Source organism: Micropterus salmoides, unplaced genomic scaffold (genome assembly GCF_014851395.1).
Source record: "Micropterus salmoides isolate LMB-PRFRI ecotype aquatic unplaced genomic scaffold, ASM1485139v1 Ms_hic_scaffold_22, whole genome shotgun sequence".
NCBI lineage: Eukaryota > Metazoa > Chordata > Actinopteri > Centrarchiformes > Centrarchidae > Micropterus > Micropterus salmoides.
Genome location: NW_024041373.1, coordinates 2680435 through 2706375, shown reverse-complemented (window position 1 = coordinate 2706375; position 25941 = coordinate 2680435). Strand labels below are relative to the sequence as shown.

The 25941-nt window shown below is 40.3% G+C and overlaps 2 protein-coding genes across 2 annotated transcripts in view; both read left to right on the top strand.

Moving 5' to 3' along the window:
- The first annotated feature begins 33 nt into the window (after nucleotides 1-33).
- On the top strand, nucleotides 34-13798 carry LOC119917679 (zinc finger protein 235-like). The gene is made up of 7 exons (XM_038738097.1): nucleotides 34-325; nucleotides 3289-3349; nucleotides 3481-3542; nucleotides 7943-7997; nucleotides 9770-9964; nucleotides 12318-12752; nucleotides 13747-13798. Exons 1-7 carry the CDS (start codon nucleotides 34-36, stop codon nucleotides 13796-13798), a joined length of 1152 nt encoding a protein of 383 aa, XP_038594025.1.
- Nucleotides 13799-22317: 8519 nt separating this feature from the next.
- Nucleotides 22318-25941, top strand: part of LOC119917678 (OTU domain-containing protein 4-like) — a 23641-nt gene continuing 20017 nt past the window's right edge. The window contains exons 1-4 of the mRNA XM_038738096.1: nucleotides 22318-22754; nucleotides 23166-23249; nucleotides 24790-24840; nucleotides 24960-25005. Coding sequence (XP_038594024.1) covers nucleotides 22614-22754; nucleotides 23166-23249; nucleotides 24790-24840; nucleotides 24960-25005 — 322 coding nt within the window. The 5' untranslated portion in view covers nucleotides 22318-22613. The remainder of the gene's footprint in view (nucleotides 22755-23165; nucleotides 23250-24789; nucleotides 24841-24959; nucleotides 25006-25941) is intronic.

The window sequence follows — 25941 nt, the reverse complement described above, 5'->3', positions numbered from 1 at the left end:
AATATTGCAGAGCAGCCTGTCTCTGCTGCCAAGATGAGCAACAAGATTCTCTCTGGAGTCAAGATGGAGGACCAGTTTCCTGCAGGAGCTAAGCTCGAAAAACCCCTTCTCTTAGGGACCAAAGGAGAACTGGCTTCTTCTCCTGGAGCCAAGATGGCAGACCACGTTTTCTCAGGAGTGAAGACAGAAGAGCAGCTCTTCTTTGGAGCCAAGATGGAAGATCAGTTCACCTCTGGAGCCAAGATGGCCGACCAGTGCCTCAGAGCCGTGCTGTGGCAGGACATGTCCGTGAACCTAGCGTCCACGCTGCTGCACCAGCTGTCAGGTAACACACAAACACATCTTCTCACGCTCCTGATTCACTTTCACTGATTCAGATTCAGTTTTTTGCCAAAACACAGTGTGGAGGACATGTGAGACAGGAGGGTGATTTGCTGGCAGGGTGGAGAGGATTTCCCCCTCTCTGGTCTCTGTCCAGGAGAAGGAAAATGATTCCCTAATGGATTTATACTTCTTCTTCAAACTTCAGTAAGCACAATACAACAACTTGCCGCAGCACAAAGACGCCTTTTACTGACAGTGTTTATATAGTGATAGTCAGGGCTTAAAGCAAGAAATTTTTCTGTGCCTCAAATGTGTTCGGGGGGTTTACGAAAGATGGAGGATAGCGGGCAAGAGCGTAACTTTGTATTGAAAACTGACGGGGACATAGGGACTCAGATTAGGGTTCTGACATACACTTAGCTCACGAAACATGAAGAAACACAATTCTGGGTTCACAAGAAAAAGACAAGAAGATAATTGTACACTGGTTTGATAAAACATGTGTAAATATGAAGGGGGGTCTTGATTTTGATTTTGAGCATTAAACAGTTCATTTCCTGCATTTTGGTAACATTTTCTGCCACCATCTATAATCAGTGCTTGAAGTGGAAAATATAGGTGCTGGGCAATATGGCTGAAAATGTTACCACAATAAAACATTTCACATCATTCAATATTGATTATTCTTATGATAAATGTCAAATCATTATAAGGCAGATTTTTGCTCCCGAGTGAAAGCTGAAGAAACCAGATAGTTAATTGTGGTTTTAAACTATTTTTATGGTCAGAACAAACACTTAATTTTTTACTAGGCCTATTTAAAATGATATTTGATTGAGCACATCCTCTCGCTCATCCCCCTCTCTCTCCCTCATGAACACCGCTGCACAAATCTGTCCCACACAACGCTGTGGGACGCCTAGCTTAAAAAAAGTTATTAGCAAGCACGTAATTAAGGAGCTAATAAGGAAAGCTAAGTTAACGTTAGAATACAGCTGGGTTGTCGAGGTTAGCACGTTGTTTCTATCTGGTGCCACAGTTACACTGTCATTCTCTGGGAAACACTGGGATCACTTAACAAATCTGAGGTAAAACGTGCAAAACTTAAATTATGGTCAAGTAAATTTCAACTAAGTAATATTTTTTCAGTCCCTTTTCCTCAACAAGGTAAAGTGCTGATTTGTGCGTGATTCAAATGAATTAAATCAAACACATAAACATTTGTTATATTGTTATTGAGGAAAATTATGTTGCAATAATTATTATTATTGTTGTTTTATTGCCCAGCCCTGCTGGTACTCCCGTTCACATGGGAGCTCACGGCTGCATGAAAGGCACCGAGCTTCCACCTGCTCCGTCTCCGCCGACAGAGATTAGCAAACAGGCGAGAATGGGAACAGATGAGCGCCACATAGAGCCCACCGGTGCGCAAGAAAAGTCCCGGGACGACTAAAATGTAGAAGTAACTTACTGGTGGCCCACTTCAAGCACTGCATATTATCAATTATGGAGTACGGCTTCACTTATCTGTGAAGCCGTACTCCATAATACTCCAACGGCGGATTACATTCCGACAAAAATGGCAAATTGTTACGTTAGCAAAGGTCCAGACGATCCAATCCAGTAAAATATTTAGTCCAAAAAGCATTATTATGTCAATGAATACACATCGACTGCTATTGCGTCGCTTTATATTAGCCTAACTACAGCTAGGATGTAAACAAAAAACACGTCTACACCACATGTTGACCTTGTGAGTGACACCTTAATTGACCCAATAGAAACTTCTATGCCCTGTCCACGGCCTACAATAACCAATGAGTGTCCACGTCGCCAGGAAGTGCCAGTCCCATTTCTTTCGGGCGCTTCACACACCTAACACGAGACAGTTAAAGAATATGCAAGAATATTTTCCAGACATATTTATATTGTCGAATACAAAAACGCCTTTAAGCCCTGGATAGTGACAGTCTGAGAGATTGAAACTACCCTCATGACCACATTTATAGACTACAATTCATAATATTCCTTTGAAAGAACAGTCATCAAAGCTGTTAAATTATAATATTACAATTTTCAAGTGCGTCAAACTAGGGCTGCAGCAAACTAGCGATTATTTTCTAATCGACAAGTTGTTTGATCCATAAAATGTCAGACAGTTGGTGAAAAATGTTGATCAGTGTTTCCCAAAGCCCAAGATGGAAGTCCTCTAACATCTTGTTTTGTCTACAACCCAAAGAGATTCAGGTTACTGCCATAGAGGATAAAAAACAGTATATCTAGTATAATATTTAAGAAGCTTCATATTAACTTCACAAAAACGTTTGCATGTAAGGAGGACTGTAGATTTTGTGTACAGTGTTCACGTGGGCACCTGACTGTTGTTTTAAGACACACTTGAAAAATGTGAACATTTCCTTTTAAGTGGCATCCTGGTCTACGGGTTTAAGACACCGACCCTATAATCACGTTTCTGGTTTGAGTCTGACACGGGACCTTTTGTCATTCTATGTTCATAATAATAATGATGATAATAATAATAATGATAATAATATTTATTTATATAGTAGTTATCAAAAGCAGAGATTAAAAAGTGCTTTACAAGGATAAAAAAATATGCATTCAATCTATTTCATATATAAATAAACCACCTGCGTACACACATGAAGACAAATTAAGGCAAGATGAATAAGGTTAATAAAAATGCTTAAAAGAGGTTTTAAAAAGAACTTCGGCAGCAATTCAAAAGAAGATGTAGCTCCTCTCACTTCCTGTTCACCTATCAAGTCACAAAAAGAACCTGTTTAAGTTATTTATTCGTTTTAGTATCATGTTCATGTTTTAAAATAAATAAAATGTTGCTTTTGTTTCTGATACAGATCCAGTTTTTAATAACACAATAAATACACATGAATGAGTTTGTGTTTGATGGATCTGAATGAACTCTGATCTGTGTTTCTGCAGAGAGGGTCAGTAAATCCAACAGTCGGCTGGGGGAGAGGACGACTCCGCCCATCAGAAGCAGGTAACATCACACTTCACAGCATCAGTCGATGATCCCACGTGGACACTTTGACCTCTGGCCTGCTATGTTTTGACTATACGTGTGCACGACTGTGTGTGTGTGTGTGTGTGTGTGTGTTACCCTTGCTGTAGTCCTGTTTTGAAGGTGAATGTGGACTCTTCATCGCTTCTGAGCTCCCAGGATCCTCCACATGGTAATATACTGCACACACACAGACACACAGACACACACAGATACAGTAGGTGGTGTGAGTAGCTGCATTAGACACCATCACGGTGCTTAGATAAAAAATACAGAGCTCGTGTGTGAGAAACAAGCTGTTTTGCTCGAGGAGGCGTAGATCTTTGAGTGTTGATCGCTGTCTCATGGGAGTGTTTTTGTAATCACGTACTGAGTCAAGGTTGTGCTCATCGTTGATGCGTTCGCTTGCCAATCACAGTGTTATAGGCATTAATGAGAAATGACACTGTCAGTCAGAGTGGAAGGATTAAAGCACGTTTCCACCAAAGCTCTGATCTAATTGAAATTACAGTGAGTAGCAGGGCATGATGTCACAGACGAGAACAGCCTTTTTAAAACAGGATTAATCTACGATCAACTATCCATCATTCAGATTAATTATCACTTTCATTTTGGGGTAGTGTGACGCCCAGTGGTGGAAAGTAACAAAGTACATTGGCCCAAAGTGCTGCATATAAGTACAATTTTGAGATTTTTGCACTTTTCCATTTTCTGCTACTTGAGACTTTCACTTCTCGACAGATTTTGTTTTTTTCAATGGCAGATATTTAGGGAGCAAACCAAAACAAAGAGAAGTCATGTGTAATTCTGTTATCCCTAGAGTATACATTCAAATATACATGTTATCTCAAAGTAATGTGTTGTTTTAGATGGAAGCTTTATTAATGAGTGAAAGAGAAACACAGATTGGGTTCTGCTGAAGATTTCATAACGGACGAGTGGGGTACAGTTTGTCAGAAGTGACGTCATTCAGCTGCGTTATTCTCTACAGTATAACAATATATATTTAATGCTAGCCAGTAATGGTTTTAGATTAGATCTGCTGTCATTTAGGGAATGAGTCCTTACTCCAAGTGAGAGAGTTCAAGTAGCTCGCGGTCTTGTTTGTGACTGAGGGGACAATGGAGCGGAGATTGGCCAGAGAATCGGAGCAGTGGGGGCGGTTTTGCATTTGCTCTGCTGCGCCATTGTGATAAAAATAGAAATTTCGTGGCTGCTAAGGTCATGAAGGCTGGGTCATGTCAGAAAAAACTAGATCGCGGGTACAAGCACCCAAAATGGGTCTGTGAGGAACTCAGAACTCAGAACTCAACTGGATCCTTTCGACTTCTTTGTGTCAAAGGGATCCACTTGAGGTGGTTCGAGAATCTAGCAAGGATGCCCCCTGGGCACGTCCAGCTGGGAGGAGGGCTCGGTGAAGACCCAGGACTCAGTGGAGAGATTATATCTCCACACTGGCCCGGGAACGCCTTGGGATCCCCCAATCAGAGCTGGTTAATGTGGCTCGGGAAAGGGAGGTTTGGGTTCCCTGAGCTGTTGCCCCTGCGATCGGCTGAGGATGGATGGATGGTTAGTTGTCATTTAGGAAACGATTATGGTGACTGAGGATGTTTCGGACTCCAAATTAACTTTTTACACCACCTTCCCAAAACTCTCAAGGTCACACTGACAAGGCTGCCTGCAGAGACATTTTTTGTTTGTCGGCCTTGTGAGTGATGATTATCTCAAAATGCCAGATAATAGGCCTGATTTATTGGTCTATCATATCAATACTGTACTTTTTACTGCACTACATTTATTTGATATATTTTGTTACGTTGCAGATTCAGATTAATAATACAAAATGTAGTCAATAAATAAAAATGATGATGTATGTAAGTAAGTTTTTTATTTATAAGGTCTTTTTAACAGGAACAAGCAAGCTCAGGCAGAGCAGCAGAGGAGGGACACAGTACAATATGGATAACCTTGATGATGCAAATGATGAAATTATTAGTGATGATGTCTTACTGTAGGGTTCTTACGTCACATGCAATATTTGGTGTTCAGATAGAAAAACCTTGTGGTGCAGTCAGAACGGATTTCGTATAGGGGTCGACTGATATGTTTTTTTTCCGGGCCGATCCCGATACCGATTATTAGTAACCAATTAGCTCGATGAACGATATTTGGAAGCGACATTTGCTGAAAATTTTTTAATCTTGGTGTGAAAAACAACAAACTCCAACACAAATCTTTGTTAAAAATAACAATTAATTACTGTTAAAAATAACAGTTAATTGTCATGTTTAATCTTTATAAATAGTAAATTAAATGAATTGATGAGATGGACTTAACTATGAGTGATAAATTATCATAAACTTTGACTTTACTGGCTGCCATTTATATTGTATTTATTTTATATTGTTAGGATTTTATTGATACTATTTATTTGATCTGTACTCTTATAGGATTTTCATTATGAAATAAATGCCTTTAAAAAATGTTATTTAAAAAAGAATAGATTCAGAACAGTAATCAAATTTAATATTTTATTATAACTGTTTTCAGAGCAGCAAAGTCACCATATAGTCACTGGAAACAAATGGAACATGTTAAATAAACTATATTCCTGACATCAAAATACAGTTTAGTTTGAAGACGGCAGTCCTCCTCCTCCCTCTGCTGCTGCTGTAGAGAGGACCTGGTTTCTCTCAACAAGCAGCTGAGTTTACAAGGAAAAATTTTAAGGTACGTAGCATCTCAGCTGAACAGGCTACAGACAGAGAGATTTCGTCTTACCTTGTTTATGACAAACTAGATATTAGCCGAGATAGCACATGTGTAAAACCAAAACACAGCTGCGGTGGATGAGACAGAGCAGATTAAATATCGCTCTGTGCACGTTCCTGCTTGTCGTACTGATGCAGTATCAGCCTTTTACTAGTACTGCTGGTTTTGCTGCACTTACTTACAATAACGGGGTAGTTATGGTCAACTTGTGTAATATACACTGATCTCTGCTTACTTCACCCCGCATGTGTATGCGGAGCTCTGTTGAGAGAGGAGGGGAGGGGCTGCAGCATGATGGCTCGTTCTATTGGCTGCTTCCACACACTAGTCAGTGTTGATAGGCTATTGCTCGTGACTTGTAACCAATCAGCTAGTTCTGTGGTGAGTACAGACAGAGAGAGGCGGCTGTATCACAGCCAATTTTTTTATTAATTAATTATTTCGCCTATCTGTTTTTAAAATGACTTATGCAGATTATTGGAAGAATGCTGAATATCAGCGCCGATAATCGGCCAGACCGATTATTGGCGACCACTAATGAATTTAAACGGAGGTCGTGAACTGACTAACCTCCAGAGTTCAAACAGATTTAACTGTGACATGTGAAATTGCGAGGCTCTTCAGTGTTCAGCGTGTGTGAGAGAGGGCGTGGGACTGACCTCTCATTCAGGAAATATTGATTTTTTATGATCTTGCTTTATGACTGCATGCCAAAAATATTCCAAGCAGCAAGCAGAGAAGAAGAGGCTCCGCGAGGCTGCAGTGAGTCCTAGACAGTGACCCAGGTTAACAAAAAGTAACCGCAGTTCATGTTTACATCCCTACCTACGCTGTTTCCTGTTCCCCTTCTGCTTTTCTACACACCGGTACATTTCACCTGGCGAAATCCAGCATGACTGTTAGCTACAGGAAGCACAAGTGGCTGCATTAGTTTGCAGGCTCTGGTGAGACATAATAATAATTTGAAGGTTTATTAGACACCAGAAGGCTGCGCGAGCAGTTTAATAATCCTCTGACGCATGATTTTACAACTGAAAATTATTATTCTTTAAACGATCGCTAGGTAAACAGAAATATATCTGTGAGGATTCTCCGTTTATCCAGGTCACAGTGATCCAAGGAGGGTTAAATCAAGGGCATCTGGACTTGGTTCGATTAATCAAGTCCAGATGCCCTTGATTTAACCCTCCTTGGATAGTAGAAATATGATGTTCACGGTACAAAGTACCATGACTGTGAGCTTACTTACGCATTTTATTGCCTTGCTGGATGACGTTGCCAAATATTGAGCCAAAATCTTTGGTCGGAGCCCTAAGCGTGTCCTCTGCTCAGACAGAGGAGGTCATCTGAGCTCATTATATTATTTGGAAATAATTATCACCCTCTGTATAACTCTGATTCCACTTTCTTCCTTTAGGTAGCTGCCACAGGCTGCCTCAAAAACATTTTCATACCCGCTGCACTGACATCACTAAATGAGCACTTTTGGGGCGTTTAGTTTGCCTGCAGTGTTTTTAATGCAGCCTTATTGTTATTATTATTACTTTTTAATGATTGTCTTTCAGTGTCTGTGTTATGGATGTGTGCAGCCACCAGATTGCCCTTTGGGTTTATAATAAAGGTAGTCTGACTAAACACACACACTCGCAGCAGACAGTCACAGAGAAGTTTACCAATAATAACTTCCGGGGGACACATCATTAGTAGACTTTGGAGTGCACATTAAAAAAATAAAGAAAGATGTGGCAACGGAAGATTTATTTCATGAACAACTCTCTTTCTTTTTTTTTATTCTCACAGAAACCCAAAGCAGCCTCAGCAGAGATCAAACCACAGGTTGCTCTTACTTCTACAGGTAACACAAACACACACGTTTGTACCACTATGCTTATGAGGACCGTACTGGATTCCCTGGTCTCTGACCCAAACCATAACCCTAAAATCATCAAACAGGCCTTTGAAGAAGTGACGACTGATGTCTGAGTTCTTCATTCTTTCTAAACTTCTCTCAGTATTTTGAAATCAGGAATATTATTTTACTCACATTTTAGATTTGTTATTGTTGAGTTTATATAGTGACTTTGCTGGAGCTGCTCTAAAAAAACATATTATTTAAAATCTAAATAAATTCTAACCCTGTCAAAATAGCGAGTATAAAGAACAGGGCCAATAAGAGTGTGGATAAGGTAAAGACACAGTGCTAATAATAACCCCCTACAGCTGTTTAACACATGTTATTTTGTGATTTTTTTTTTTTTATGGCACACAAAAATGTAGGGATTATTTTCATTGTTGATTAATCTGTCACTTATTTTCACGTAGGGCTGGGCCAAAAGTGTTATCTATAAAATAAAATAAAAATAATAGATAATATTATTTGATTTGATGATTGATAAATATCTCGATAAATGTCAAATCAGTATTTCTTTTAAGTTTAAAGGCTCCTGAGTGAACTGTGGTTTAAACTCTTCTTGCTTCCCAAATCTGAGGTAGAACATTCAAAATAAAGAGAGTAAAAACCTTTTTTCAACAAATATGCATGAGTAAAATCAAGTCAAATCTTTTTTCAGTCCCTTTTCCTCAACAACAGAAATATCTGTTCTGATTAGTTTGTGATTCAAATGAGTTAAATGAAACATTTTTTGATTATTGTTATATTGTTGTTGTGGAAAATGATATTGCGATAATGATCATTATTGTTTTATTTTCCAGCTGTAGTTTCTCGATTAATCGATTAGTTGTTTTTTTCAATAAAATGTCAGAAAATGCTGAAAAATGTTGATCAGTGAAAATCCCAAGATGACGTCCTCAAATGTCCACAACTCAAAGATATTCACTTTACCGTCATAGCGGAGTAACGAAACCAAAATATATTCACAATTAAGAAACTGGAATCAGAGAAACTTTTCAAGGACTTTTTTTACTTAAAAAATTACACAAATCAACTAGTCAATTATCTTTATTGTCATTGTATAAAATAAACAACAGCAAAGCATCTCCATTGGGTTACATGTGTCACATATACATAGAATAAAGTGTTAAAAATAAGATTATGATAGAATAATAGTTATTAAACATAGATAGATCCTAAAAAGATGGTTGACTCTTATTTACACTAAAAATAATAAGATAGTTTCACACAGTTATCAATACTAAATCCTGTCAAATTATTCAGGTGCAAAGTAGCACATGCTGTAAATATAAAGGTGTTAGTTTTATCAAAATCATTGCAGCTCTACAAAAATGTGAAGGGTGCTCACTTTCTTCAATTGTTTCACTTTTTTCTTGTTAATGTCTGAGTGAAAAACTTTTTAATATTGTAATGATAATTGTATAAACTTATGTTAAAATGTAAAGCTAACATCAAATTCCCCCAGACCCCACGACCACGCGCTCCCCCCACAGCATCGCACCACGCCATCCTCTGCTTTTTTGTCCTTAGCCAATCACATGCCTGCTAGATATATGACGTGCTGTTGAAAAGCCTGGATTTTCAGTCAATTGTGTTTTATTTTATTTGTTTTTACTAAGCAGTAAAAGATGGAAGTAGTAGCAGTTGTACACAACATCTCTGTCGATCAAATATCTTCTGCTGCAACACCTAATAACCTGCCTCTCCACCTCCAGGTGTCATGTGTGCGGTTTTGAGACGGACAGGCGTGCCCTTTTCCACAGTCACATGACAGAACACCGCCAATGGGAGCACGGCTCCTTCTCGCTGCACTGCAGCGTGTGCGACCACTCGACCAATCAGGAGGCAGAGATGAGGGCTCACGCCAGCACGCACTTGAATGGGAACACGGGAGCCAGCGGAGATGTGAGGTGGGCTCACTTTAAATGTTTTTCAACATAAACAAATATTTTGATAGCGATCTCTTCAGTTCAGTTCTTAAAAAGCTGTAACCAACATGCATTAAATTATGTATTGAGTGCTGTGACTTTTAGCACCACTGAAAAATTAAGATTTCTAAGGAAAATAAAATTAGAAATATAAAATAAAATTTTCAGAAAAAGACAAAATCTTGTAAAAAAGTTGTAATCTTTAGAAAAAAAACATCTAATATTTATGCACAGTGAATATTTAGTTATAATACTGTTTTTGATCAATGTTTGACTTAAATCTCAAAAAATTATGACTGTTTTACTTTTGAATTGTTGACTCTTGAATTAATAATGAAAAGGTATTTTTTCTCTAAAATACTACTTTAATTTCATAACATTAAAAAAAAGATTTAAATCTCATGATCTCAGATTTAACTAACAAGTACTCATTTTACAATAAAAAAGAACAACTATGTAACTCATCTTTTGGTATTTCTGTTCTGAGTTTCTTGCCATGTAGCTGCAGACAGACATACGGATAGTGATGTGTCTACATGAGCTAAAATCATGCCATGCGGATATATTTCACTCAGACTCTTGGCTTCAAATAAATGTTTATAAATGAAAACGCTGACTGTCTAATACTTCTGTCTATGTACATGTTTTTATTTCCCACTTGCAGACATTTGGTAATGTCTGTTTCCCATGCCAATAAAGCCCCATTAACATGAATTTAACTGAGAAAACAAAATGTTTTATAAGATTTAACGCTTCTTCCAGGGAATTTCTTGCCATGGCACATTTGTTTTAATTTTTACCAGCAGTGTGTAACTCCTCATCACGCTGTGGAACAATACTTTTCACAGCACACATTGTAACGTGTCGTATTGTGTTTACTGCTAACACAAACAATGGCCCCATCCCATTCAAGTGTCCCTGTAAGTCATGACAGTGTGACAGTAAGTAGGCTTGGGTATCGAGAACCGGTTTTAAACTGGAACTTTTACCACATTTCCAAGAACCGTGGATTTGATTCGAATCTGCTTTGGTTCCTAACTTTTTTCATATTTGAGTCGCGCTCCCGATTGAACTGCAGTGAGCATTTTACAATCCATACAAGTTACACGTATCTGCCAGGACCTGCTGCGCCGACCTAACATCCTTAAAAAGAGAACGACACAGCAAAATGCAACACCTGCAGTAAGGATGTTTGGTGCGAGGGAGGAATGCTGCTCCAATATGAACGAAGGATTTACCTCAACACAGCGTGAAGGAACGCACCACGTTCATTAAGTCGCGCTATCTCAGCTACATTGATGCTACAGAAACAGCTAACGCTAACAGTAGCAACGTCCCACACTCAGATACAAAACACAGATGAGCTGACGTTCTCCGTTTATACTGACGGGAAACAAATGAAGTCAACAGATTATTCCAATATATTTTTTTTTAGATACGAGTCCCCAGAGACGCCCCTAAAACAGAAACTACTTTCACTTTAGCCATGAAGAGGAAGATGAGCAGAGAGGAAGAGGATGAATGTCACCGAGCGCTGACAAGATCTGTGGTGAATCAGAACCGAGATTCGATAAGGACCATTTTCAATAAGTAGAATCAGAATCGCTGAAATTGAAACAATGTGACAGCAGTGAGTGGCGGTCGCATCAGTCAAAGTTACTGAAAACGTGTGTGTGTGTGTGTTTGATTGTCTTTAAATGAACAAATAATTAAATCATCTGCATACATCCTGGCATATCAGTCTCTCCAGGATTTCGAAATGTCACAATCGCAACTATTAAATTCAACAAATCTCTGTGAATTGAGTTGGAGCACGGCTTGCATTTTTTGACCAGTCACCACAACTTTTCCACAAGTTTGACCTATCATCACCATTTCCCAAAATATGTTGCCATACGTCAGTTTGTCACTTGTCACAGACGTGTGATATCAGCGTCTCACATTCCTACTCCAACAGAGTTATACTTCTTCTGTGGTGAAACGATCCAGCTGATCAGATCACTTCAGCTTCAGGAGTCACTTTCTCACTGTTTCATTCAGCTTTTATTTGGATCAGAGCAGACCAATAATTTGAGATTATGAACTCAGTAGTTTGAACCAAAACAGCTATTTAGATTTGGTAAAAAACACGATTTAACAGGCTGCAGCTGTTATTTCAGTGTCAGGATCAAGTTTAATCAACCTTATTGGTTCGTTATTGGTAGGTGTCCAAATCGATCGGGACCCAAACAGCCTGATCGTCTCTGTCGGGGAACATGTGGTCTTGGCCTGATTGAAGTCTGCAGGATCAGGCAGGTGTGTGTTATTAACCCCTCTCTCCTCTCCTGACTCCCAGATGCCCCATCACCCCTCCTGCCGCCTCCACTGCCTCAAGCAGCGCTCCGTCAGTTGCTATGGCAACCCAGCCGGAGAACAGCGCCTCTGAGCACCGCTGCCGCATCTGCCAGAGGTCGTTTCCAGGGCAACAGGAGCTGTTGGTTCACTTCCAGGGTCACCGCCAAGGCAACCAGTACCGGTGCGACCGGTGTGGCCACCTGACGCGGACAGCCAATAAGCTGGTAGAGCACGTGCGCGTGCACACAGGGGAGCGGCCGTTCACGTGCGACCTTTGCCCCTACAGCGCCAAGCGGAGGGACAGTCTGCGCCTCCACTGCAAGGTCAAACACCCAGGCGACGTGCACACGCACCGGTCGTACGTGCACGGAGACAATCAGCGTTCAAGCAAACACGTACAGCGGCTGCACACGCCGGCGAACACACACACACTGCTGCACCCTCCTCCTCCTCTCTTCCTCCTCTTCACCCCTCACTCTCTGACCGGGCAGGGTGGAGGGATTTGTCTCCTCTCCTCCCCATCACGACGCTCATTTCTCTGAAACCACGCTCTCCTCCATCTTCCTCCTCCTCCTCCTCCTCTTTGTCGTCATCCACCAAACACTCCTTTCTCGGTTACCTTGGTCTGACGACTCCTGTGTAAATGCTTTTTCCCCCCTTTTCTCCTCCTCCTCCTCGTCTTCCTCTCCTGACCTTGTCTTCTCTCCCCTTCTCTCTTCTCCTCTCCTGATCTTGTTTCTTTCCTCTCATCTTTTTCTTCTCTCCTTGTTTCCTTACATCTCTATTCCTCTCCTCTTTTTCTCTCCCATCCCTGTTTCTTCTCCTCTCCTCTTCTCTCCTTTCCTCTCATCCTCCTCACAGATCATTATTACCTCTCCTTGTGTCCTCTCCTTTTTTGCTTTCCTTCTCTCCTTTCCTCTCTTCTCCCCCTCTCTTTGCTTACTCTCGTTTCCTCTCCTCGATTCCTCTCCTTTTCTCCTTTCCTCTACTTGTTTGTCTCTCTTTGTTTCTCTCTTCTCTTCCTTTCCTCTCCTTGTCTCCTGTTCCCTTATCTCTCCCCTCCTCCTCTTCTATCCATCGTCTTCGCTCCTCTCCTCCTTACCCCTCCTCTTCTCTCTTTGTTTCCTCCTCTCCTCTCTCTTCCTCCTTCCTCTTCTATCCATCCTCTGGACTTTTGAAGTGGTGGATGTAAAGCTTTGTAATGTATCCAAGGTACTGTCACACTATGTATGAGAATGTCAATCAGCTCCTGTTATGCTCAATGCACTGAAAACACACAGATAAGGAACGTTTCGAATTTATTCAACTTTTGCATCATGCTCGTGATTTTTGCTGCATTCCTGCCTGCTTTTAGCCAAGTCATATAATCACTGAACTCTTAGCTATTTAATCGTGTGACCTATTTATTGCCTGTCTCTCTTGTCCTCCAGAAACCCTGCACTTAAGAAGTCCTCCTCTCACGCACGAGACGCTTTGCTGTAAAGGTCGTCTGTGATTCTGTTGTTTCGCTGTAGAGAAAATCACTGCTAAGACAAACTCATTTATCAGAAGATGTGAAACATTATTTCACCTGTTTCCATAACGCCATGATTTATGCAGACGTTTCTGTTTTGGGGTCGTGTTTCCTAAAACAAGGTGACCTGCTCTGGAAACCAGTCTACAGCTCGTGCTAGCTGAGGCTTAGCAGTGCTTTGAGCTAAATGCTAACATCAGCATGCTAACATGTTTACCATGTACACCGTCTCTAGTTTAGCTTGTTAGCATGCTAACAGATAATAGCTATTTGGTCATATAACAGTGTTAAATAAATTGCAACGTTTGGCCTGATGATGGCGCCAGATTAAACATTAAGAGATCATCAAAGTTATTACAAATCATCATAAGGGGATCGTGAACGTCTCTGCCAGGTTTCATTGAGATATCTGAGTCTGAACCAAGGAGTTGGACCGACTGCCCGACCATCATAGCAGTCCAAAGAGGCTCACTGCTAACATGGCTAAAATAATCCAGTTATCTCATCAGCTCGTTAAAATGTTCAAATGTGTGTTTCTTTGCAGTGATGATAAAGTATCTTATAACCAGTTGGTGCAGATGCCATCAGGATGAAGCGAAAAGGTCATTAACATCCTGATTTACATGTTTTTAAAAAGGGTTTGTTCCAAACAAACATTTTTGTATCTTTTGTATCTGTTTTATGGCGGCAACTAACGACTAATTATTAATATTTTTCAATTAATCAGTTAATCATTGGGTTACGTTGATGTCTTCAACTGGCTCGTTTTATCCAACCATCAGTTCAAACACAAAATTATTCTAGTTTACTATCGTAGAAGTTATAAATATTTGTTTAAAAAATGATTACCAAAGGTTTCCTGTGATGAGCATCATTTAACCGCTGACTCTTTGAGTTTTGAGGATTTCTTAAGGTACAAGGTTTCTGGAGGACAGTGATGATATTTCTAATATTTGTGTTGTATATTGATAATGTATTTGTGTTTACATAACTACGCGGGGCTCCTAAGAGTCTGAAATGTCTTAATTTAAAGTTGCACTATATGTAGTTTTCTGAGACAAAAAGAAAAAGAGTCATTTTAGAATTACTAAGCCTTTTTTTAAGCACTCTTCACAAAACCAGAAAGTTCAACACCACAACCGTTTCAGTCACTTTCAGGTTATTATATCCAAAACTACCAGCGCATCCAGCAGGTCTGATGTCACTTCCTGTTCACGTGGGCGGGGCCGGAGACCAGAGAATATATTTTAAAGAACATTATTTATTGTAATTCATAATCGTAAGATATTATGATTCAGTAAATTAATTCTCTGGATATAATATATTATACATTTTGCCTTTTGGCCACATTCATTCAGCCGGAGGTTTGACAAAGAATTAGTACATTGATTCTCTCCTTCTGATGCAGTTACTCGATTATTTACTTACGTTATCCTGTGAAATATAGTTAAGGGATGAGGGAAAAGGTGAACACATGGCCAAAGCCTATGAAGTATATCCACAAATCTCCAAGATGAAATTAAAAGCATGTTTAATCCATAACGTTTGAAGGGAGACGGGAGGATGTAAGACAATATGGCATGAAGGTGATAAACGATGCTAAATTGCGAGCACAAATTATTAAATCTTGCACATTAGTTAATGTATTTTTGACACCTCACCACGATGCTCTGTATTATGTGGACACGTTTAATATTTTATTTTAACTGAAGCTCATTCGTACCATCTTTCCCATGTCATTTGAATGCAGCATCAGACCCGTGAGACAACACATGACCTTCGATGGTCACGACACGCCACTGTCCTTTTTCCGCTCCAGAAACGCAACAGTTTAATCAGCGTAACTTAACATCAGGTTGAAAAGCCAACCCGTTCTCTCTCCCTATCCGTCACATATTGACAAGACCCGTTGGCGTCAGTTTGTAGCGCTCTGTGGGAAGCCCTATAACTTTGGTGTAGACGTGTGGGCAAGAGACTTGTGTTAGTTTCCCGTGTGAAACAAAAAGTCATCACTGATTGTTTTTAGTGGAGTAACGTAGGTTACATAAGCTACTTAAGTAATGTTACTTAATTTACGGAAGTTAAGTATTTTAACCCAAAACATGACCTTTTCCTAAACTGCAACCAAATTGCGACGTTTCATGTCGTTAACCACTGGTTTTATTTTGAAAGTCTTACTGGACGTTGCATATTTATTATTGCTACCTTGACTGTGGAGCCCTACACGTCCAAAAACAACATTAAAGGGGTACCCAGGGCGTTAAAAAGTGACGTCAAGGGGTCTTGACCAAGCGTCCATATGTGACGAGATGGGAGTGAGAATGTGTCGGATAGCAGTGTTTTGCTGTCGTCTCTTGAGCTTCACTGATTGGTGTGGTCAGAAGTGATGTCACAGTGTCCACCTGTACGTCACTGCAGCCGGGTGACTTAAGTTAAACCTCTGGAGGTCAGCAGATGTTAAGCTACTAGTTTTAAAAGTTTTGTTGTAGTGAATGCTCCGTTACCTCTGCTGCACATTCATTTGTAAAAGAAGAAAAACAACTTAAAGCGAAGGGGAGATTGAAGCTAGCCGGCTGAAGTGCAAAGAAGTTGCACTCTTTACTGTTAACAACAGGAACGTTTGCTCCCTCAGATAACAATTGTTTATTTTTCTTATTTCTACAATGACACATTTGTTAAAAGGACGTCCACAAAGCTACAGGGAAAATAAAACGCTAACAGAACAGTAAAGCCATGTTCTCTCTGATTTGTGATTAATTTTCTGTATTTATTACTCGCGTTGCTTGATTTTAACTGTATAAAGCATATTATTAGAAGCCTACAGTGAATTTTCCAAACTTGCCAACCTCCTCGCTAACAACCTAACATTGGGTTCAAGCGAGCGTAAGAGCTGAGGAAGTGGAACTGAAGTCACACCTAAGAAGGTGAATTCAAACCACTTTGTAAACCCAGAATACAATTTGCACATTATAACAAATAAAGGTTTAATAAAACCAGGTATTTTTTATTGTTTTTTCTTATTCTGGTCTGTTAATTAACTTGTTTAATATTGTTGCACAGAGCTTGTAATTCTGATCCTGTGGGAAACAATCAGGTAGTGACAGGAAGTGATTTCAACGCAGTTCAAACTTAAACCTGAAACTGCCACAAACTGCACGGAGCAGCTATACTAAAATAAAACCTGCACACACGTGTTGTTTTATATGAAATGTCCTATAAAAGGTGCTGAGAGCTGATTTCTGGTTCATTTTACACGTTTATTTTAACAAAAACAAGAAGAAGCATGAAATACAAAAGCCTCCCCACGATCACCTCAGATCGTCTTCCTCTTACATTATTTGCTTTTTAAAAAATTTATTTCATTTTTATCTCTGCTGTATCCTGTTACTGTTTTGCTGCTGCAATGATCAATAAAGTTGAATTTCATCTGACTCACTTCTACTCACACCTCGTCTTTTCTCAAATGTACTCACGTGCCTGGAAGATCACGTTACGGTGGTAAAGAAAATCGAAACCCGTTTGTGCAGAGATTTCACCAGCTGTGAAGCAGTAGTAGCAGTACCGCTCACTGGTACTAGTACTACGTTATAGTACTACAGAGTCATGTAACGGTGAGCTGAAACTATCTGAACATCACTTAGAAAGGAGAGAAAAACAGAATTTAGGAGGCTGGTTTTGAAGAGAAATCAGGGATGAAGGTCACGCACCACACTCGCCACACGAGTGGGAGGATAAGTGTCAATCGCCATGGGTCCTGTCCCCTCCTCAGTGGTTGCCACGGTTACCTGGCATGTTGTAGGGTCTCCATGACGGCAAGCAGTAAGTCTGTCCATTGGCTGGGAGCAGCTCCGGGCTCGGGCGAATAATCAGCCTGAGTGAAGGTTCAGGGAGGGCAACAAAAAAAAAACACCAACCCACACACAAGTGCACACAAAGGTCATTATTAGATTTTGGTAAATGGTGTTAAAGGAGAAAAAAGAGGAGGAGAAAGGGGAAAGAACTGGCGAGTGGAAGGAGGAAGATGAGATGTAAAGTGAGGAGCAGAGAGAAGGAAGTGAAAAACAGGTGCAGAAGAGGTCAGAAGGATAAAATAAGAAAGAGAGGGTGCATACGAGATGAGGAGGAAGATGGGAGCTGAAGAGTTCTCCTTCTCTTGGTCAAAAGGTCAAAGCCTCAGGGAGAAACAGAGTTTTTCATCAGAAATAATGCCAGTTAAAGGGACAGTTAATAAGTTTAAATGTCACGTCAATGTTGAATGTTCAATATGTTTATGAAGGCAACAGATTATTTAAAGGTTCAGTGTGTAAGTTTTAGTGACATCTAGTGGTGAGGGCTGCGAATTGCAACCAGTGGCTCACGGTGCATTCACGTGCTTCTCGGATGGTCCCATTTCCCGAGTTGTGAAGGTGTTTTTCCGACTTCAGTGTGTGTTCATGTGCTCTTAAGTTGGAATGTGGAATCCACGTGGACGCTACTACAAAGATGTGTTGGATTAGCATTATCAGAGTGTACAAACAAGTCCAGAGTGGACATCACATTGGGGGGTGGTGGAGCAGTGGGTAAGGCACATGGCTTTGGTGTGAGAGACCGGGGTTTAATCCCCACTATGACACATCCACCAATGTGTCCCTGAGCAAAACACTTAAACACCCTTAGTTGCTAGAGGCGTGCGACCTCTGACATATATAGCAATTGTAAGTCGCTTTGGATAAAAGCGTTAGATAAATGAAATCTAGTTTATCCTTTATAACCACATTACAAATGACATGTTTGCAAAATATGTACATGCAATACATAATTTTGCACTAATCTAAGTTCTGTATACTTCTTTATGTCCCATGTGCACATTATTTCTCTTTTTGGAATCAAGATTTAAGGAGGAAAAAAAACCCTCGTCCATGTGGTCGACACGCTCTATTGATTCTTGTGCTAAATAATATGTGTGGGCCTCCATTTGCCCAAATTTCTCATCTTTTCTTAATTCTAAACCAGACGATTATAACTACTACTACAACTTGTTGTTGTTGTTGTTCTTCTTCTTCTTCTCCTTCGTACGTACTCCTAAATATTACACACTGGACCTTTAAGTGAAGGATCTGAATACTTACTCCCCATTCAGATATCCATCCAAGACTTCAACCTCTTATTTACATTGTTTCACTCTCCTCCTGTATTTTCTCCATCCTTCTGTAGTTAGGCTAAACTCTTCCTCCTACTCTCTTCTCCTCTCCTCCCTTTGTCTCCTGTTTCCGGCTTTCTGTGGTTGCTCCATCTCGTCCTGTCACACACAGCAGTATTGATTTTCAGTCCTGCAGAGTGCAAAGAGGCAAAGAGAGATTGGGTGTTGGCCACTGATCTGGATTCAGCTCGTCCTCTTCATCTAGTGGACTTCTGATATTCATTTCAGTGTGATATTAAAAATTAGCACATCCAATCCAAACCAAAAAGGCCTCAATACTGTAGGTGAACACAAAGAAACTTCACCAGCAGGTGGCGCCACATCTCTAAATGTTTGAGCTTCAACATAACTTTTAGCTACGCCAGCGATGTGGGATGTTTAAATATTTCAAAAACTGTTGGATGGATTGCCTTTAAACTTTATACAGACACTTGTGTTCCCCTCGGGATCAATTATAATAACATTGGTGATCTTTAGTGACCATGAGGCTATCTGTTTCCCCTTGTTTACAGTTTTCATGCTTAGCTAAGCTAACTGGCTGCTAGCTGTAGCTTCATAATAATCTGATCATCTACTCTCACCAAGACAGTGAATAAGGAGATTTAATAATAAGTATTACTACTATTATTATTATTATTATTACCATTATTTTATGTAAAAGTACTAATACCTCACTTTTAAAATAAAATACTCTAGTACAAGTCCTGCAGTGTTACTTAAGTAAGTAAGCATCAACAGGAAAATGTACTTTAAAGTATTAAAAGTAAAAATACTCAATGCAGAAAAACATCCCATTTGAGTTTTGTCATGGAATAAATCTGCTGGGTCTTGATCAACCTATTTACTGTTTGGTTTGTAAAACTTAAGCTAAAGGGAGTAATGTGTCACAGTTATCCAGACTCAAATAAAATATATATAAAATACACTGCTCAAAAAAATAAAGGGAACACTAAAATAACACATCCTAGATCTGAATGAATGAAATAATCTCATCAAATACTCCTTTTACATAGTTGAATGTGCTGACATGATGTCCCAGATGTGCTCAATTGGATTCAGGTCTGGGGAACAGGCGGGCCAGTCCATAGCATCAATGCCTTCCTCTTGCAGGAACTGCTGACGCACTCCAGCCACATGAGGTCTAGCATTGTGTTGCATTAGGAGGAACCCAGGGCCAACCGCACCAGCATATGTTCTCACAAGGGGTCTGAGGATCTCATCTCGGTACCTAATGGCAGTCAGGCTACCTCTGGTTCTGGGCTGTGCGGCCCCCCAAAGTAATGCCACCCCACACCATTACTGACCCACCGCCAAACCGGTCATGCTGGAGGATGTTGCAGGCAGCAGAACGTTCTCCACGGCGTCTTCAGACTCTGTCACGTCTGTCACATGTGCTCAGTGTGAACCTGCTTTCATCTGTGAAGAGCACAGGGCGCCAGTGGCGAATTTGCCAATCTTGGTGTTCTCTGGCAAATGCCAAACATCCTGCACGGTGTTGGGCTGTAAGCACAACCCCCACCTGTGGACGTCGGGCCCTCATACCAGCCTCATGGAGTCTGTTTCTGACCATTTGAGCAAACACATGCACATTTGTGGCCTGCTGGAGGTCATTTTGCAGGGCTCTGGCAGTGCTCCTCCTGCTCCTCCTTGCACAAAGGCGGAGGTAGCGGTCCTGCTGCTGGGTTGTTGCTCTCCTATGGCAATATATATATATTATATAATAAATATATAATAAAAAATCTCAAATCTACTGAGATAAATGTAGTGGAGTAGGCTACAAAGTGATGTAGAAAGTGTCATGAATGGAAATACTCAAGTAAAGTACAGATACTTAAAATGTGTACTTAGGTACAGTACTTGAGTAAATGTACTTATGACGTTCTTCCTCTGAATGAGCTTTAAAATGTCCGGGGCCCGAGGGCTCACTTTTTTTCATTCCTGATTCTTTAACAAACTAGATTTTACTAATGCCAAGTCCGATCTTATGTAATTTGGTGACAGTATTTTGTGTGATGTCTGTGGAGAGGCGTTTCCGTGTGGATCTGTAGTGCCAGGAAACTTTGGGAAACTTTCATCTCCAGCGAGTACTAAAGTGCAGGATCTGTTTTCCACAAAGCTCATGTTAACCTGAAGAACTACCACAGAAGAAAAGATGGAAAAGTGCCCAAGGGCCCATTGTCTCATAATCTCTTACGAATCCACTCGTTCTTCAAAATTTAACCTGGACTGAAACATGAATTACAGTTCAGACGCTCAGTTACATTTAAAATACTTGTGATAATATTTGAGAGAAACCAGTATTTTACTCCTGCGTTCATTTAGCAAAGGTGGAAGTGTGTAATTTTAGAGGTGATGCCTTACTGATCCTTGTATGCTGTGTTATATATATATATATATAAAATAAGTTTCCTAAAGGGTTTCCAGGAAACAAGAATGCAATTTTGCACTTAACATATGGAAAATGGTTTTCGTCTATTATTGGAAACTGTAGCTTTCATATAGGTTGAGCTGCATAATTACCTGTAGACAAAACAGTGTACAGATTTATGATGTCTCTTTTTTCCCTCATATTTAGTACTAAAGTCTGTATATTTGTGTGTCTGTCTAGAACACGTCCAAGGCATTATTGGGGATAGATTATTCTATTTCAGTATGCAACATTTTATTCTGTATTCAGTCCATTCAATTTCTGTTCCTCTGCCCCATTTGTTTTTCATGAATGCCTGTTTCCGGTGCAGCTTGACCCAGCCCACAGTGGGCGGTGTCCTGCCGTGTGATGACCACATGGTTATTTCGTCTGACCCACCACGTGGGGCTTAGGATTTCGCGGGACTTCTCCCGCATGTGACAGTCCTGCACCGCAAGTCAAACACACCATGAAAAACAAACAGATTGTAGTTGTGGTTTCATTCAATTCACGTGTTACTTTTAAAATGCATGCTTTATTAAGTTATCCTTATGTGTGTGTGAAGTATTACGTAGGCAAAGCTTTTATTTTGATAGCATATTCCGGGGGTCTTGTGACATCTGACAGAGAGGGTTTTATTTTGAAAAGTGTGACAGTTTTTTGTATTAAATAAAATTCAGTAAGTCATTCATCTTCTCTATTTATGTTGTTTTCATATTTAAGGTCTTGACCATTAATTGTATTGTATTCTGTTTGATGGTAAACGTCTTTATTTTGAAACACACAAATCACAGTTTTAAATTTTATTTTGTTTAGACTTTTATTTTGGTAGATTAACAGGAAATACTCTGACGCGTAGCTGTCTACTTGACACCGTAGAGGAAGAAGGGGGTGTGTTGCTAGCTGTTAGCCTGCCTGCTAACTGCCAGCTAAAGTTAACTGCACTAGTTTCACTTTCTGACAATCAGGAATACAGTCTCTGGCATGAGCAGGGATTCCTGGAAAACGAAACTAGAAACTGGTGTTGTATTTGACACTCGTTAGACCTTAGATGTAGAAATTTAAACTCACTCGGGGCGATATTGACAACTTGTAGCCGGTGGCGTCTAAAAGATTTAATCGCTAACGTTAACCGTCAAACACGCAGGTATTAGCAAACCAGCTAGCTTTAGCGGCTAGCTGCTAGCCCCCCGCTAGCATGGACGGCGGCGGAAGCATGCAAAGTAATGAGGAGAGAGGAGCAGAGAAATTAATGGATGACTACTTGAAATCAATCGGTTTGCATCGGAAGAAAATTGCCAAAGACGGGTCGTGCTTGTTTCGGGCTGTCGCCGAGCAGGTAAAGTGGTACAACTGAAGAAAAACAGCTAGCGTTAACTTTCCAACTAGCTTACTGAACACAGGTGAAAAGCAGGGCTTGGTCTGTTTGTTGTGCTGGTGCAGGCTAGCAACTGTCTTAATGTTAGCCGGATAAAAGTTAACCTTAGTAGCAAGGTTTTAGGCTGAGTTTCAAAGCCAACTGTTAACATTTATGAACTTACGCTGTAAAATATTTACATTTGTCACTTTCCAGAATTGAGTTCTTAATGTAGTGTGGTTAAAGGAGCGTGAGCTCAGGCAGCAAGTGATACAAGTTTTAAAAACTTGGTTAACAAATCATGGAAATTATATATGTACATGTCTGCATGTTGACCGTGTGACCTTAATTGTTAATGTGCGTTTGACACTGTTGACCTTTGACCCCGTCTAGGTGCTGCATTGCCAAAGCCTTCATACTGAAGTCCGGGCCAAATGTGTGGAGTTCCTGAAGCAGAACAGAGAGAGCTATGAGGCGGTATGTGCACCATAAGTGACCCAGTCAGAGCATTAAACCTAACCAACTGTCATTAAAGTTGTTTTATTTAGGTTTGGGGAGGGTTGTTTTTCTCTTCATAGCATGACTAAATGAAATAATATTGTTGTTTGTAGTCTGCAGTGGGATGTGATAATATGACAAAACATAGATATTGAGAATTTCTCTAAATGAGTTATTTTTGTCACAAATTCAAAGTCTTTAGTGGTAGCTGCTGAGTACATTAAGCTTCTCTCTATGAATCTGCAGCGTTACAAGTAGCTGAAAATGAGATGCAAATCTTGCCGTAAATTGTAATCGATCCAGGATTACAGAGAAATGTAAAAAAACAGAAATGATTGTGAACCTGTGGGATGAGACAGCAGGTTTTGTGTCTGTGTTTTTGTGGATCTGAACCGAAAGCTTCATAACTGAAGCTGAATGACAGGAGGAGGAACTGAAAGCAAAAGTTAGTGTTTTTATGACAGTGAAATAGTCATGACGCCTAAACTACAGCAGGGCTTTCGGACATCTCCCAGAATGTTGGATAAAGGTGACTGTTTTCAAACATGAGGTGTCATTATGAGGTCTTTGTCTGAAGACCTGCACGCTGCTGCATTGTGGTCTTTTTTTTGAGCTCTCGCAGGTTTAGAAATGGATCGTTTAATTTGCCTCTTTTCCAATTTAATTAAACCCCCCCCCGTTTGACTCCTCCTTTCACCTTGACACTCTTAAAGTTTCGAGTTAATGCGGCTACCTTGAAAATCTGTCGCCTGGTAATGTGGTTCCAGCAGATCGAGGGTTTACCAAGTATTTTCTGAAGTCAGACTTCACTGAAGCTACTTGTAAAATGATCTGGATGTGTTGTCCATATCATAGCAGTTATCCACAGGAAGGAGAAACAAACAACAAATAAATAAACTAGAGCCAGAATACAAAGTAATGTAGCAGCAGATGATTGATGTTTGATTCTATAAAAGATCAGTTTGGTGTGTTCAGTAAGACCAAAACCAACAATGTGTTTATCCGCATCTCAGTACTTTCTGATTGCCACTTCAAGCTCATTGGTTGCTTGAAGGCCGGTATCTTTAAAAAACAGGTCATTATTTCTTAAAACAGCTGAACACCGTAGTTTTTAGCAATCGGTACTCAAACATATAGAACATCACCAGAATTTTCCTCCTTCATCCATTGGTCACAGTGGCTGATATGAGCCAAAGCAGACTATTGTAGCAGCCAACTAGACAATCACAACAGACCAAAGTGTGCGTGAATGAGCGTGAGGTTAAAAGAGGCATCATAAATCATGAAGATCGAGGTGCGCTTGACACAAACCCGACTGTCCGAACACGTCGAAAGCTGAAGGTGGGATGAAAAACCTGCCTTCATAGAGGCAACGCTAGCCTCCGATTCAAAACGCAACGTTTAAGACTTGTAGTTGATGTGAGACGTCAAAGCCGAGACTTGAGACTAACTTCTGAGTTAAAACAAGAACTTTTTCTTGTTTGACTGTGTTGTTTCACTCGTGTCTCCTTCGTTGCAGTTCATTGAAGGCGATTTTGAGGATTATCTGTACAAGCTTCAGGACCCACAGGTACGACTGTTTTTAATGATTCGTGGACCCCTTTTTATTTTGGTGAAATATTTGATGCTGTCTTGTTTGCTCTCTGTGCTGTGATGACAGTGAGATTAATGGTACTGTCTGTTTTCCAGCAATGGGTCGAGAGGTGGAGATCAACGCGCTGGCTGTCATGTACAAGTAAGAGACGTCTTAAATGTGCAATTCTTCTATGTAACAAGTTTCCACATGAAACAGGATGTTGAGGTGTTATTTTGAAAATCAGTGGTCACAGAATAAATTTGACTCACAGTTTGTAGCGATCGTATTTACTGTCTTCTCGGAAGTGATTGTGATTTGAGCCACATGAACAGGAATGAAACCTGACCTGCATGTTAAAATGATGGGATACAATCTGCAGTGTCCTCTATACACCATATATGTTAGGTACTTTGAACAGAGTTCCTACACGGTATGGACTTTGATTTTAGTCATTTCAAGGACTGGATAAGTATGGAAAAATATTGTTTCCAGACTGTTCTGTTTTCTAAATGAGTCTTGATACCGAGTACCTATCTGTTACCAGTGTAAAATGGGTGGTGATGAAACAGTGGATAAGACACCTGCCTTTGGTGTGAGAGACCTGTGTGAGTGAGGGCGAGCCAGGTGAGCTTGACGTCAACAGCGAGGCTAGAAGCACGGCGTGTGACTGAACGTGCCTGTACGTCACAGCCTTATATCTGTATTAAATCCAGACATCACGAGCAAAGTCATTTGAAAGAAACTGCAGCAATATCTTTGAATTTAATACATACAGCGTTTTTCCTATGTAGAGGAATTTATGGCAAAGAGCCAGAGCTTTTACCCAGCACCGAAATGATACAAGTTCCTTCCAGCAGTCAGCTGCTGTATTTTACACAACAGCTGAGCTGCTGAATGCTCCTGGTGTTAATGGGAGACAAGACCTGCTGGGATTTCTCATAAAAGCCGCAACTCTGTTAAAACCGACCAGGTTACGTCGATGTCTCTCTCCTCTGCTCTCTGTCGGCCTCGTGGACGTTTTAAGAGCTGCAGGTCTGTGTACTCCTTCCCACACGGTGTGAGGAGGTGCGGCTGCAAAACAATTAGAAAATAACA